Below are 16,613 nucleotides of genomic sequence, written 5' to 3'. Positions count from 1 at the left end.
CAACTCTTTTGTCACTCTTGTGCTACGAAAATCTGAGGGACTGAGCTCTGAGGAGAAGGTTCTGGAAGGGTGCTGGCGCCTGATTGGCTGTAGTTTGGACTAACCTAATGACAGGAATAGGTTACAAGTGTTTTCTCTCTCTCTCCATGTATTCCTATGTAGGAATTGTTTTTTGAGTATTTGCTATGTTTTTCTAGTATATATTTTATGTGTTATGTATTTACATACATATGTTATTAGTATGTTATTGCTATTTCATTTACAGTGGGACTCCCACTTTGACGACTGGGAATATTCAAGCATGTGAATCTATGAAAGACGCCAATACTGGAGAACCACCTGTTTACAGGTAAGTAACAATTGTTCATCTGCATCCTTGGAAGTACTCCTACCAACTGGTGTACTAATTCTACTTTTTGGAATTCACAAACTTTACCAGGAGTAGCCTAGAAAGCTGTGCCATGCACTAGTTTCCGGGGGTACTACTGGAAATGTCCTGTGACTTATTACTCTGGCTCGCATCCCTTAGTGCGCGATTGTATCTAGCATTCATATACGCACTGGTAAAATGGAGGCCAGTGTGCAAATCCACATTTTTTTCTTTTCAATTTTCTTTTCAGTCTTTGCTGGAGTTAAATACAGACCTTCTCTAGTGTGGAAAGCTTTGGATCGAGCTGGGAATGTCCACAAGCATAGAAGCTTGTAGGTTGTAAACGTGCACTGCTATCCATGCCTTGTTCCACCTACTATCCACCCCAGAATAATGTTTTTGGGGTGTGCAACATTTGTGTAATTTGAGTTTGCGTAATTTACGTGAAATGCCACAAAATTGATGCAGAAGCACGTGAAATTATGCACAACCAGCATTTAGCGCTATATTTTATATTCCTTTTGATACGAGGGTGCATTACATGTTAAAGTAAAGCTGGTGCAAAAGCACACAGGTGCCACAAACCAAAGCCACTCGTATTCTAGTTGTTGACCTTGTTACAATGCTGCTGCACTAATATTTGTGTGCTGTAAAGGTGTAGTCTCTTGAATTTCACATGACCAGCTTAACACGAAAATAATGCATGCAGTTCCTTTAAACATGCAGTCTGATCAACTTCAGCTGCTTTACTGTTGCATCTAATCTTTCAGTATATGCTATGCCTATACATTGCACTGAGATGTGTCTCTTCCGGTTCATCTCTTACCCTGTCCTATTCCCCTCCATATTTTTTGTTTCACCTTTTCAGTCATTTCTTTCAGAGAAACACCTGTTAGTGTAGATGGTGACCTCGAGGTCTCCCCATCCCTCGGAACCTGTGGGGTGGGATTCCTTGGGGCTAGTTCATATCCTGAGTCACCTTTAGCCTCTGCATGGACCTTTAGTGTAGAGGAGGAGGTACTAACCCACAAACAGGGTATCCACATTCGTTAATACACTACAGCATTCAATTTCAGTAACTCTGCATGGGGGTATACTAGGGGTATGTGAAATCTGTGTAATTTGCTTTTGTATAATTGTGCAACATTTTGGGAGAAAATGATACGAAATTTCGCAAATTGCAAAACCAGCATTTAGCACTATTTTAGTGCGAAATGCATTCCCATGCCCATTTTGGATGCATCTGATGTAACAATAGCGCAAATTCACAAGTGCCACAAACCACAACCACTTGTATTCTAGTGGTTCGAATTGTTCTCCTGTGATCACACTAAATTCTTGTCGCAATTAACCTGTAAAATTACGTGACTTGGCATTGGAGTGCAATTTCAGGAATTTCTCGTAACACGAAATTGAGAGGTTGCACCAGTGTAAAAAAGTTCCCCGTTGCATATACGCAATGTATTACCATGTTACTGCCCACTCCTACGGGCTTAACTAAGAATGGGGAATATTTACTGCCCTTGGTAAGTACGCGGTGCGTACCAGGTGCTCTATTACTTTTCTGAATGCCAGAGGCATCAGAGGACCCTTAATATTTTAGTTTATTTTTCAATCTGTTCCCTTTTTATTTGCGTTTTAACCTGCAAAGGCAGTATATCATTTAGTATCAGAATAACTTACCGTGACCATGTAAATGTGGTGATTGATATGAAACACTGCTGAATGAAAAACAGGCCGAAGTTAAATAATTAAATACAATAACCAGCTTGGTAGATATCCGCTCTCTTGCAAAAATATTGGTGACCTTTTCTGAAAATCAGGTGTTTGAGTAGGATGTATTAAGTTAGTGCTCCACTTCCAATTGTCAAAACTATCAGTTTATATATGTCATGTCTAATTATTGTATTACACTGTTACTTTACTGTTTACATTTCAAGGGTGTTTTTTCTCAACAGGAATAGATCTGGCGTTTATTGAGAATGGCTACATTTATCATACGAAGTACGACACATCTGATCGAATTCTTACAGACTCAATTCAAAGAGCAGGTATGTATTCCATGTTTAAAGCGCTCTTTTGTGTGACTTGCCCCGAAATATTGCAGTTAGGTTCTCAAAATGCCCCTCTACATGCCTTCAGCACGTGAATAGGGCAAAGGACTCCGGCCCGTGCACTATTCTTCTTTTTTTTTTTTTAAACTTTATTTTTGTCGCAGACAATGATAGCATATAACAGTTGCGCCGACAGCTACAAGAATGCAACGACATCATGTCAAAGAACATACTTCTGTGTACACGGCCCATCAGCCCACAACCCGAAGGCCGGGCGGCGGTAGATGGTAGCATGTAAGCCAGGTCATGAACCTAGCCATGTAACTGCGCGGCAGGATATTCTGATCTGCTTTTCTTTTTCTTTAATACAGGTTACCCCCAACTCCCCAGAGGAACCCTCCCCCCCAAAACTTCGGCATTCATGACTAAAACATGTGTATGCAGGTCGTTCACCTCATTATGGCACTCCTATCGGCAGATAGAGCAGCGATCATTACGTAAATTAGGAATGAAACCTTCAGATACCAAAACACAATTCCTCCTAGTTGTATCCTATATGTGCGTGTGCGGTCTGTGCACTATTCTTAATTCAATTTCCGAAAGAGGTCCTTGTGCTAAGTTTGTTTACCTGTGGGTTTCAAGAGCTTGAACCAAGACTGATGGCGGTGTCAGAGCTCAGTACAAACAGAATGAGAGTAAATAAGCTTATACACAAACTTTTGTCGTGTTTAATGTCATAGTATGATCATGCCACTGAGGCAACTGTATAGCAGTCCAATGAGTACCATAGGGAAAGCTTCATGTTTATTGTGGATCACAAAGGTTCTGAGAGATGGATGAGAAATACTTTGATGGCCCTGTCTGTCACAGAGGCAGTCAAACTAGGAAAGGTGCCACTGATCGGGCACCTTAAGTGAGTGGAGTGGTCTTGCCATGGCTGGCAGACATTTAATTTCATTTCATTTCATGAAGCTTTATTCGGTTCATATAATATAATGACCATAAAAGCATACAAGACACATGTATTAGATTAACAATATGCAGATTAAAACCACTTGCAAAATTTAAAATATCATGCTTTTCCTGAGATGAATAGATTTACATAAAAAGGTCGCAGTAAAAAAACATATGTCAGAAGAATTTACATTAAAAATCAGCTTCATGGCCTCTTCAACATTATAGATACCATATTTAATAAACTTAGGTTTCAAATAGGCCACCCTAAATTTCTTGTACAAGGTACAGATCAACATAAAGTGCAACGTACTTTGTTTGGAGTGTCCATCACATGGACAGGGGCCAACAGGGTATTTTTTTTGATGCGGAAAAGCCACCAGATGGTGAGCCAATCCAAACCTAAGTCTCGTAAGGACAAACCTGTGGACTGGTCTAGTTACCTGACTCAAGTATAATTGGAAACCTTTACATTCGGTGTACTTACTATAGAGGTTATGAGTAGTCAAGTGGCCATTAGTGGACAAACGCTTTTGGGCACTATACATCATAAATTTGTTTTTCATCTCCTGCTTGGAGAAATCTCCTGCAGCACCCAGGTCCTCAATGATATTAAGGCCGTAAATTCCCCGAAAATTTTCTACAATATACTTTAGCCATGGAATCTTGATAAAGTTAACCAAATCAAGGCAGTCCTTAATAATGTGTTGGTTAAAGACTGTCCCCTCCTTAAGCCAAATAGAGCGCCAGATCATTAGAGGCCGTAATGATACAAGATCAGATAAGTAAGCGGCCCCCACTTCCCTGTGTATTAAATCGGTTGGGGCAGAAGTGGGTAGGCAGAGGAGTTTTTTAAGAAAAATGTTTTCTTCCATTTGCAAACAACTTGCATTGGAATAGCCCCACAACCCGGCCCCATATAAAGCAATCAAAACACTCCTGGCCTGGTAAATCTGAATCATATCTTTGATTCGTCTATCGCCGATTTTAGAGGCAAATCTAAATATGCCATGGGCGCTTTTTGCCATCTTTGACCGTACATTAACAAGTTCCTGGGACCAACTACCATCCTTTGAAAAAATGACACCCAAATAACAAAAATTTTTCAACTTGCTGCACTTTCACCCCTTCAATAAAAAATACATGGTTTTTGGCCCTAGCCCCACGGATCATCGTGCGTGTTTTACTTTTATTGATTAATAATTTTCTGTCCCTTATAAAAACAGAGAAACGATCCATCAGACGCTGGAGACCAATAGGGGTTCTGGACAATAACACAGCGTTGTCTGCGTAAAGCAGTACTGGGACTTCTGAACCTTTGACCTGAGGTGCGTCAGCTCTAACTGTTTTTAGAATTGAATCCACAGCATTTATGAACAGGGTAAAAATCAGGGGGGCTGTGGTAAATAAAAAAACTAATTATTTACGCTGTCTGAATTTCTATAATTACCCAAGAAATGGCAATACATAAAATGAGGAGCAGAGTCCGTGGTCTTCGTGTTTTAAAGGGTTTTATTCCAGAACTCGAGTTAAGGGAGAGCTCCTTCACCAAGCGGGTTCAGGAGTAGTCTGCTTTACTTGGAACATAACAGCACTTATATACAATAAGAGTACAATCAAAAAGGAGTTCCCCCGGACTTGATTCAATCATTCATGATGTAATCATACGGAAGACATAGCATGCTTGTTCTCGTTTAAAGAATAACTTGAATTACATATAGACATAGACAAATACATTGCATCAGGATGATTGCGGTGACAAGTTACAGAGTTACTTCTTACACAAGGGCGGTGATGTTTCACAATGGTATGTGTGTGTGCTGGGAAGAGAGAGAATGGGCTGTGGTAAACTATTCTTCTTCGTGGCTGTCTTGTGTGCTTGATTAAGTTTTCCCTTGGTTGTTGACCCAACCCACGGCTGTCCTTGCAAACGGAGAGATCATTGACGAGCGAGGGCTGCTCGTTCTGTGACAGTTAGGGATGGGGTTTTCGAGTCAACCATCCGACTGACTCCGTTCTGATCCAAAGGAAAATATCGGACGGGACGGAAACCCGTAGGATACATGATGGCTGGTCATTATTCTTTGCATGTGCCAGTACTATGAGGAAAAGAGCAGGCAAGAGGGGGGGTATAACAAGATTTGCGCCTGAAGTAGGAGAATCTGCTTGCCTGGTCGATGTTAGGGTGGATAGGGTGCATGATGGGACACCAGGCGGAAAAGGGAGTTTTTAAGTCAATTTCCACATTCCCTCCTTGTCCCATAGAAACCCTATTACAGAAATTCTTAATCAATTTCTATATTCATTAGGTCGTATACTTGTTCTTGCAACATGATCATTTCATTTTTCTTTCCTCTGTTTCGTGGACGAGGAGTACAGGAAGTGGCACACAGTCCACAAAGGGCGGGGCCACACTGGATACAGAGGCAACAGGTGAAGATAGTGGCCAGAGCGAGGCCCAGGACTGTTAGTGCCTTCCACCCCCAGGTGGACAGGAGGTCCCACAACCAGCTGGTCAGGGACCATGTGCCAGTGTCCATATCCAATTTATCGGATAGTACATGGAGGCGGGATATAGCAGAGTAAACTGATGGGGCATTGTCGGGAATAAATACACAACAACTGGACCCTATTACCTTACACACACACCACCACGGTCGGCTAACAGGACATCTAAAACTATACGGTGCTGCAGTGTCATGAGTCTGTCTGCAGCTACCTCAGCTGTAATGTTATTTAAGGCGCCAGTTGTTTCATCTATGGCGGCCTGTACTACATGGGTTAGTTGCCGGATGTGGCGACTATTTGCCATAGGTCCCCAGAAAGGGAGGAAACCTTTAAAGAAATCTCCAGCTTCTTGTCCTGTAGTATCTTCTGCATCTATGACCCCCCTTCGTTGTCTTCTAACTTGGCTCAGAGGGTCAATCAGGTGGTAATTGGCAGGGGCTGTGTAAGTCTGTGGTAAAAGGAATGCGATGTAGCACTTTCCAGACCAGCCTTGAGGCAACCAAGTGCGCGCATGGGGTCCACAAATGAAATAAGTGTTTGGGGCAGTTACTATGGTCGGAAAATCGGGAGCGGGTAGTGTATATGTCCTATCACACTCGCTGTTCCCCATTACTTCCCCTTTTCCTTTCCCCCTTATGCAAATCCGGCCGTTTTGCGGTACTACCCAACCTCCTTGATCTGTTCGTCTTTGATCGACGGAAAACATTTCCCTGAAGGAAGCAATGTCGTGGAACTGAGAGTAACTGATATTTTCGTGATCTTCGGCCCTCCCCCAGGTCACAGTAAGATCCACCATTTTAGAAACAGCCTTTACTATTTTTGTCTTTACCTCGTTCCAATTACTCTCGTTTTTCAATTTTGTCGGGGGAATGTTTGACTGAGGCAGAGAATATCATGGCTAATGCATAGGCGGACCCTGAATAACCGAACGGGAGGGAGAAAAAGGGCATTCCCTTGTGTACGGAATGTGGCATCAAGCCACAAACCCAACAGTTTGTCTTGTTGACTATGAGTTGGTGTTTATGGAGAGTGGAAATGAACGTGTTATTTATAAATTCTTTTCGTCTGTCCTCGAGGTGTGGGGGAAGATCAACATGGGAATGCATAGTGGTATTCTTTACAGGTGTGGAGGAATGTGGAGGGAAAACTGTACATAAGATCCATCCCAGACAGGCTGCTACACAGAAAACAAGTAACATTGTTAATAGAAAAATCGAGAACCTGCTATGCAGTAATTTTACATAATTAGTCTTTTTCCATTGGCGCACCGCGTCATTTCTCCTCATAATGTCTATTTATTTAATATCAAAAATGTCTCTGGACACGAGATCAAAACGTCCCTCAGCAGCCGCTTCACCAAGAGCTTGTTCCTGGGCTTATTTAGCCACCGGTGCGTTACGATCAGGTGTAATGTCTTTAGTCTGTTTTTGGTGAGATCGCAGCCGCGATCGGTATTCCTGTTGAGGAGTGAGTTCTGGAAGTGGTGAAATTATCTCCGGGGCGTTTATAGCCGTTGAACAGGGCACAGTGTCTGTGGGTGTAGGTCCAAAGAATTTTCGGCAGTGGATAGCGTGGAGCCACCCTTTGCGTCCTTCGACTTTGACGGCCGTCCTTGTGGTCAGGAGGACTAATCTGGGAGCCGTCCACCTCTTCTCCAGGGGGCTGGTGCGATCGAAGTTCCGCACAAGTATCCAGTCACCGGGCTTAATCGAGTGTTCCTCAGGTGTGGTGTGATCTGGAAAAGCTGCTGCAACCTGTGAACAACAAGATTGGAGTGCAGACATCAAGGAAGCCAGGTAATCTGTCAACATGTTAGAATCAATTTCAGTCATTTTCCTAGGAGAAGGGACACGCCAGATGTTAGGTCTCCCGAATGTTATTTCGAAAGGGGACAGTCTCGTCCGGGAATGTGCCACCATCCGCATGTAAAAGAGAGCGACCGGGAGGGCAGTGACCCAGTCTATCCCTTTTTCTGCCCATGCTTTGGCTAGTTTCGTTTTCAAGGTCTGGTTGTGTCGCTCTACCAGACCGGCTGCTTGAGGGTGTCGGACACAATGAAATCTCCAGGAATATCCCAATAGTAGAGAAACAGCCTCCATTAGTTTGGAGGAGAAAGGCTGTCCATTGTCTGAATAGATGACCCTTGGTAACCCATACCTGGGGAAGAATTCTCTTACTAATTGCTTATTGGTTGTCTGGGCACCATAGTCTGGGACGGGGTATGCTTCAGTCCATCGGGTCAGTGTGCACACTACCACTAGTACATATTTGTACCCTCTACATCTGTCCATCTAGATATAATCCATTTGGAGGACTTCGAAAGGATGATCAGGAGGCTGGAATCCACCCTGTTCTACTGGTACTCCTTTACGAGGATTAAATTGGCAACATATCATGCAAGTTTTTACTTTTTGTTTGGCTGCAGCTCTTAGGTGTTTGTTAAACCAGATGTTCCGTAAACTATCCAGCATACTTTTCTCGCCTAGGTGGGCGGGGCTATGGACCGTGTCAATTATGAATTGTACCATTGAGTCAGGGAGAAACCATACTGTTCGGTCTTTGGTCATCCAACCCTGATCAGTTTGGACCCCTCCTTGTTCAGTCCATTTCTTTATTTCATCTGCGGTGGCATGTGTCTGTATGTCTTGCACATCTTTCAAGGGGTCTCTCACTACCATAGTGACAGTCTGTGTTGGTAACTGAGAGTCTGATGTATTCACTGGATTCTGGGCTGTCTGTTTAGCAGTCCGGTCCGCTAAGTCATTTCCTTTAGATATGGTGTCTGTAGCTTTAGTATGTGCTTTGCACTTCAGAATAGCTATGGCTGTAGGCAGGTGTATGGCATCTAGTAGGGCTTGAATCAAGGGACCATGTTGTATTTTGGCCCCATGTGAGGTAAGAAAACCTCTTTCTTGCCACAACACTCCAAAATTATGAACTACACCAAATGCATATTGGGAATCGGTATAGATGTTCACTTTCAATTGCTTTTCCCATATGCAGGCCTGTGTCAGAGCGATGAGCTCCGCTGCTTGGGCTGACAGGATGTCTATTCTTTGGGTCTCTATAATTTTACAGTCCGTTGTTACTGCATAGGCTGCCACTAACTCTTCAGCGATTGTTCTCATGCATGATCCATCCACATAAAGTGTTACATCAGGATCTGGGAGTGCAACATCTGTTAGGTCTTGTCTAGGTTTTGTCACTACATCGATCATCTCCACACAGTCATGTTGTGTCGTGTCATCTGAGCTAGAGGGCAAAAGGGTAGCGGGATTCAATACGTTGCATCGTCTGATCTCTATGTGTGGCTGAAAGAGCGTTAGTTCGTATCCTGTCAGTCTTGCTACAGTCAGGTGTTGTGTCTGTGTTCTGTTCAGAAGGACTTCCACAGCATGTGGCACTTGTACTATCAGGGGATGTCCTAACACTATTGAATCGCTTTGTCTTATAGCCAGGGCTGTAGCCGCAACAGATTTCAGACATGCAGGCAAAGCTTGTGCTACGGGGTCCAATGTGCTAGAGAAATAAGCACAGGGTCTATTTCTTCCTGCTTGGTCTTGTGTGAGGACAGATAGTGCTGTTCCGTCACGTTCCGTCACGAACAGGGTAAAATGCTTGCTGTAATTTGGGGTGGCCAAAACTGGTGCTTGACCCAGAGCTAGTTTTAGGGCTTCAAATGCTTGGGAGTGATCTGATGTCCAAGGGAAAGTTGAATGAGTGGCTGCTTCCACTGTAGTTAACTGTATGAGTGGCTTAACTATGTGGGCATACTGAGGGATCCATTGTCTGCAATATGAAGTGAGACCAATAAATGCACGCACTTCTTTTTGTGATTTTGGCTGTGAAATTGTCGAGATCAGTTGGATTCGTTCTTGTGTCAGTTGCCTACCCTCCTTGGACAGCAAATGTCCTAAGTAAGCCACTTGCTGTGCGCAGAACTGCAATTTTGAGGGAGACACCTTGTGACCTTTGTCTGTCAGGAAATGTAGGACTGTGAGAGATGCTTTTTCACAGTCTGGTTCTGTCCTTGCTGTGATGAGAATGTCGTCTACATACTGTATCAATGCTGTGTTGGTAGGCATATTGATACTGTCAAGTTGTCTTTTTAGTGCTTGGCTGTAAATGCTTGGACTTTCTGTATAGCCTTGGGGAGCTCTAGTGAACCTGAAACTTCGTCCTTTTAAACCGAATCCGAATAGATATTGACTGTCGGGATGTATAGGAATGCTGAAAAACGCATTCTTCAAGTCGATGACTGTGAAAAATGTAGCTTCTGGGTCTACGGCAGTCAATAGTGAGGAAATATCTGGGACCACTGGATATTGTGGGATCACACATTTGTTCAGTTCTCGAAGATCAACCACCAGTCGGTAGACTGGGGGTGCCTAAGGGTCAGTCCTTTTGAGGACTGGAAGAACTGGAGAATTACAAACATTTGAATCCGTCTCTATCACCACTCCATGTTCTATGAGTTCTTGGATTATCTTTAGTAGGGCTTGTTCAGCCTCGGGTGGAATCTTATATTGTCGGATACGGGGTAGGACTACACCCTCCTTGAGCATGACTTGATGTGGGGTAATGTCCATGCATCCGACATCGGTCGAGCTTTTTGCCCACAGATGTTGTGGGATGTCATTTAGTCTAGGGTCGAATTCTTTGACTGTGAAATGTCCTTTGAAATCTCGTAGGAACAATTTTACACCTTCCGGCGAACAGCATATTACTGCTCCTAGTTCTTTGAGTGTCTTGATTCCTAGTAAATTCTCTGGGCACGTTTCCATAAGGACTAGATCAGTAGTACGTGTCAGAGGACCTACTCCCAAAGAGACTTGTTCAGATACTTTGTTTATGATCGGTTTTCCTGAAAAGCCCAGAGATATATTATGTGAGCCAGAGAGAGGAACCTCTGGGACTTCCTTATGACTTATGGTAGTCCTACTCACCCCCGTGTCTATGAGGAATTTTCTGTCTTGTCCCAGTAAGTGAGCTTGTACATATGGACCTTTCTGATCCACTGGAAATGGGATAAGGGGCAAGTCACTTTCTCTCTCTAGGCTGTCTCATGCATATGGTTCAAACTCGGGGTAATCGGACTGTGCGTACTGGTACATCTGTGTGGCAGCAGCAGCAGGCGTCTGAACCTGTGGAGGCGTAATGGTCTGAGACTGCTGAGTGTTACCTGTTCTAGGAGTGTGGGGGCGTTCTTTCGTCTTTCCTGTCGCTATGTTATGTTTCAGGACTGGACATTCCCTCACAAAATGGCCCTGCTGCTTGCAGTAGTTGCAAGTACCTTTATTGGCCCCCACATTACCTTTGGGGCCCGTATTTACTGGTGCCGTCTGTGCAACCAGTACCTTCATTTTTGTGTCTTTTACTCTTTTCTTTTCTTGTTCCTGTTCTTCCCTTATTCTGTTGTGGTGGTACTGTAACATCTGTAACATTTGTGAAGGACTATTTGCTTGCCAGGCACTCAATTTTTAACACTCTATTTCTGATGGGGGGTAAGGCGTTGTCCACCAATTTGGACACAAAAAGATGAGGATATGCCTCGCTACTATGTGCGAGTCCACTATTTATAGAGAAACATTTCTCCAATCTTGTGTAATAATCACCCGTATCCTCGTCTGGCTTTTGTTTACAGGCAGAAATGGCATCCCAATCTTCCTTTTTTGTTGTCAATAACAGAGGCAAGACCTGTATGAGGAGACTGGGCAGCTCTTTTACGCATTCACCTAGACCTTCACCTGGTTTTCTGTCTGTCTCTTCTTTTTCTAGGGCAGTCCACGTAATCTTTTTACCACCCACCTCCCAGTCCTTTTCCTTCAATTTGTCAAATATGCCAGTAGGTAGAATTACTTTAAGTAGTATGATTATATCTGGATATGTAAAACTACCCATTTGGAGGATATCCTTCAGCTCTCTATGAAATCCTCCGGGATCTTTTTCGTGAGAGGGCACCATCTTTTTCATTTCCAATATTTCTAACTTGGTAAGGGGAGTATACACATGTATTCGTTGCAGTGTACCATCTGGCTGGGGTATGGGGTGGACTTCCCGTAAGGGGTATTGGCCTATACTGTAAGGTTCATGATCTGATGAAGCTAAGGTAAGTTGGAGGAAACGGAGGCGCAGATCCAGAATGGTGTTGATCAATTCCGGTCCCCGAGACCTCCATCTATCTGTCACTACTTCTTGTAACAATTTGTATAGCTTATCTGGTTGGTGGAAGTTATTCTCGTATAAGGTAGCCAGGTGTTGGATCATATAAATACCTGCTAGTCGTTGTTCTGCTCGGGGAAGAGCCAGAAACATTTGCGCTACTATATCTGGGCCTTATCCAGTATTTGGGTGTCTTTCATAGATTCACATGCCTGAATCATTCACCGTCGTCGAGACAGGAGCCTCCGGTATATAAAAAAGTAATGTCCTAAGACATACATATAAAAGAATAGGCCTAAGGGTCTCACCTTAGTGTCCTATCTAGGTCCTTATGCAGGAAGGACCAAACAGAGTAGGCCCAAGGGTCCCACCTTGGTAGCCTATCTGTGTCCTTTTGTAGAAAGGACCAAAGTAAAGAGAAACAACCAATCAGCTACTACCTCCTTCCAGAACCTTCCTGTCAGTAGCCTCAGTCTCTCAGATTTTCTACCGCACGTTGTGCTAGGGAGTCTCCACCTGAGTTCTCCTCAGGAAACTTATTCTTTTCATCAAAACTCGATATTTTCACAACTTCTTTGCCATGGCTGATAGCCAGAAAAAAGGACTATTTCGAGCCTGTACCTCATGTGGCAAAAAGAGGCTCCACATGTAAGATAAACATGAGACCTGTTTATACTGCCTCTACCCCCAACACCAGGCCAAGGACTGCAGAATATGTAGGACATTCTCACACAAAACCCAGAAGGACCGGGAAGGACGCCTTCTGATATGGCTGAACAGGCTTAAGAACAAACCTGAGAGCGACCTGGTTTCAGAAGGTGAGCGCATGTCTGGCGCCTCGCAGTTCTCCTTGAAGAGGCCTAGGGTTTCCTCTCCTGGCCCCTCAGACACCCCTCCTAAGAAGGCCAGAAAGTCTTCAGAGGGCAAGCCACCTGTGTCTGACAAGGACCTTCCTGTTCCCAGGAAGCAGCCGCTGATTCCGACGACGACAACAACGTCGATGGCCTCCTCAGCGCTGAAAACCGTCTCTACGTCGACGACAACAGTGTCGACGACTACGGCCTCGTTGGCGTCTTCCTCGTCGACGAGAACGACACCTTCTTCGTCGACGAGTAGACCGGTGCCATCTACTGTTCCCTCGACGACTAGGACTACGTCGTCGACGACGCGGTAGACGCCGAAGACATCGACGACGACACAGTCGACGAAAGCCACAACGTCGAAGAAGCCTCCTTCGTCGACGAGAAGTACCCCGTCGACGGCGACGAAGCCGTCGACGACGGAAAAGTTATCGTCGGCGAGAACAACGTCGACGAGGGCATCGACGACGGACATACCGTCGACGAAGAGTAAAATTCCGCCGACGACGGAAAGCTCTTTGGTGGCACCGTCGACACAGGCGTCGACGGCAACTGGTACCTGGAAGGAGTCTGAGCTGCTCTCACATGCTATGGATGCCCAGACGTCCCATGTCACGATCAAGATTACTAAAAAGCCAATCACACCGGACATGACATCACCTAGTAAGGTGCAACAACTAACACCATCCTGCTTCTTACAAGACCAGGAACTGGATGAGGATCTGTTTACCCATGCCACTAGCCCTTCGGAACTGGTGCTTAAGTGCCAGAGTACAGATGAGGAACAAGAGGTTGAGGAATATGTGGATCAAACTGTCCATACTCAGGTACACACACAAGTGACACCAACGGTGTGCCTGCCAGCATCCATAGTTTCGGACCTACAATTCCTCATCAAAGACTATAAAGAGCGGTTTCCAGAAAAAAACACTCCTGTTGCTCCTCCAGCTCCGCAGGTACCTGCTCCTGTACCACGACATAAGCCCCCTCCGCTGGTACTTCCTAGAACTCAGGATCCAGCACAAGACACCATCTTGTCCGACGACGATGAGAGAGAACATGAAGAGGGGGAAGTCCGCGACGATGACTCAGACCCTGACGCAGACCAGGACTACGTCACTCACTCTCCGGCCTCTCCAGAGCCACAGTCTTCGGAGTCTCCACCCGCAGACATTGGTGGCTTCCATAACCTCATTGAGAGGGCAGCCAAAAGGTTCCATATGTCCATGGAAACACAGGAGACTGAATGTTTCCTCTATGATTTTAAGGAACCTGCGAAAAAGACAACAAGATCGATCCCGATTATTGACTACTTATTGAAACAGGGCAAACAACTCATGCAGACGCCAGCTTCTCTGCAAGTAATAGTGCCCAGGCTTGACAAAAAATACAAAGCTACATCTTCGGCACCAGCATGCCTCACGGGTCACCCCAAGGCAGACTCCGTGGTTACTCAAGCAGCGCAGAAGAATTCGCGCAACCCTGCGTCTCCCTTATCAACACCACCCGATAAAGAAGGCAGGAAGCTGGATGCCATCGGAAAACGTTTTTCCACCACGTCTGCAACGACGGTGAAGATCGCAAATTCTATTGCACTCCTGGGCCGCTACAACCGTCGGCTCTGGGCGGACATCGCGCCCTACCTTGCTAACCTGCAAGAGGCTTTGAAAGAGGAGGCACACTCGCTACTCCTAGAGGGCCAAACATCGGCTTCTGAATTGATTGACTGTGCCATCGACGTAGCCATGACTGGCTTTAGACAGCTGGCGGGCGCCGCTGTTCTAAGACGTCAGGGTTGGCTTAAGGCCACCTCCTTCCGCCAGGAAGTTCAAACTAAAATAATTGATATGCCGTATGATGGCGAACATCTTTTTGGCGAAAAGATCGATGAAGCCCTCACCACAATCAAAAAGGACACTGATACAGCCAGAGCTCTGGGAACTCTACAATCTAGAAACCAGTCCTTTCGTGGCAACAGAGGGAGAGGACAATCTACGTACAGAGGTTCCTACCAAAATAGGTCCTCCTACTCGTACTCCCAGGGCAAGACGCAGTTCCAACAGCGTCAAAACCAGACGGGACGTCAAACTTCCTACAACAAATCGTCCTACAGGGGAAAAAACCAGAAGAGACCTGGTGGCAATCGCCAATGACTCTTCCCATTGGCCAGCCCTTCCACCATCACATTCTTTAAGACTTGGAGGAAAACTCTCCTTCTTCCTGCAGAATTGGCGACAAATAACGACGGACCGGTGGGTCTTACAACTTCTCCAATTCGGTCACTCACTGGAATTTCTTTCAAATCCCCCAACTACACCACCAGCCAAGCGGCCTCACAGACACCTACGGCTGCTTCTTCAGGAAATAGCTTCCATGCTTCAAAAGGGCGCAATAGAAAAAGTTCCACACGCCCAAAAGGGGGAAGGATTCTACTCCCACTTCTTCCTAATTCACAAAAAAGGCAAGAAAGGGAGACCGATCCTCGACCTGAGAGCGCTCAATGTGTTCCTAAAGAAACAGTCATTCCGTATGGTCACACTACAATAGATCCTGGGACTCCTGGAAGAAGGCGACTACATGACGTCACTAGATCTGCAGGACGCCTACTATCACATCCCTATCCTCAAAGGACACAGGAAGTACCTCAGGTTCACAGTAGCAGGAACCCACTACCAATTCCGTATTCTCCCGTTTGGCCTCAAATCTGCCCCACAGATATATACAAAATGCCTCTCTCCTGTGGCAGCCTTCCTTCGTCAACAGGGACACCAGGTTTTCCCATACCTGAACGACTGGCTGGTAAAGGCCCCGTCGGCAACAGCCGCAGCTGCGTCTTCCAGCGCCTGTCTGCATCTTTTCCGCCAACTAGGCCTGACTCTCAACAGAGAGAAGTCATCATGGAAGCCAAGCAAAGTCATCACCTTCCTTGGAGCGACCCTGGACACGGAACGCGCGAAAGCCTTCCGCTCGCAGGAGAGAAAAACGAAACTTATCTCCTTAGCCACGTTAGTGGCATCCAAAAAGACTCTGACTGTCCGTACCTTCAAGTCGCTCCTCGGCATGATGTCTTCATGCATTCTGCTCATCCCACACTGCCGTCTCAAAATGCGCCCCCTTCAGGAAGAACTGACAAGACAGTGGACACAAGCTGCGGGATCATTTGAAGACCGCATACGAGTCACACAATCTATAGTCAACCATCTACAATGTTGGAGGTCAACCAAACACCTGTCGCAGGGACTGCCGTTCCTGCTTCCGGCGCAACCACATGTAGTCACAACGGACGCATCCCTAGAGGGCTGGGGGGCGGTCCTACAAGAACTACATATCAACGGCAAATGGACGCCGCAGGAATCCAAACTCCATATCAACATTCTGGAGCTAAGGGCAGTCTTTCTGGCACTCCAATCTTTCCTCCCACGCATCCGAAACTCCCCAGTGCTCGTCCGGACAGACAACACCACGACGATGCACTACCTGAACAAACAGGGAGGGACACGTTCGCTTTCACTCTCTCAAGAATCTCAGAGAGTCTGGAATTGGCTCCTCGGGCATGGAATCACACTCAAGGCCGAATACGTTCCGGGCAAAGACAACGTCCTGGCGGACGCCCTGAGCAGGGAACAGTCTCTATCCCACGAGTGGGAACTGGACATGGAGGCGTTGAACTACATCTTTGCGGAGTGGGGAACCCCGCAGATAGAC

At 45.6% G+C, this 16,613-nt stretch overlaps 1 protein-coding gene across 1 annotated transcript in view; it reads left to right on the top strand.

Moving 5' to 3' along the window:
- ERMP1 (endoplasmic reticulum metallopeptidase 1) overlaps positions 1 to 16,613 on the top strand; it is a 572,215-nt gene that overhangs the window by 368,761 nt on the left and 186,841 nt on the right. Inside the window, exon 6 of the mRNA XM_086961418.1 lies at positions 2,329 to 2,421. Coding sequence (XP_086817544.1) covers positions 2,329 to 2,421 — 93 coding nt within the window. The remainder of the gene's footprint in view (positions 1 to 2,328; positions 2,422 to 16,613) is intronic.

The sequence above is a fragment of the Lissotriton vulgaris genome, chromosome 3_1, assembly GCF_964263255.1.
Source record: "Lissotriton vulgaris chromosome 3_1, aLisVul1.2, whole genome shotgun sequence".
Taxonomy (NCBI): Eukaryota; Metazoa; Chordata; class Amphibia; order Caudata; family Salamandridae; genus Lissotriton; species Lissotriton vulgaris.
This window is presented reverse-complemented; position numbering and strand designations above follow the sequence as displayed.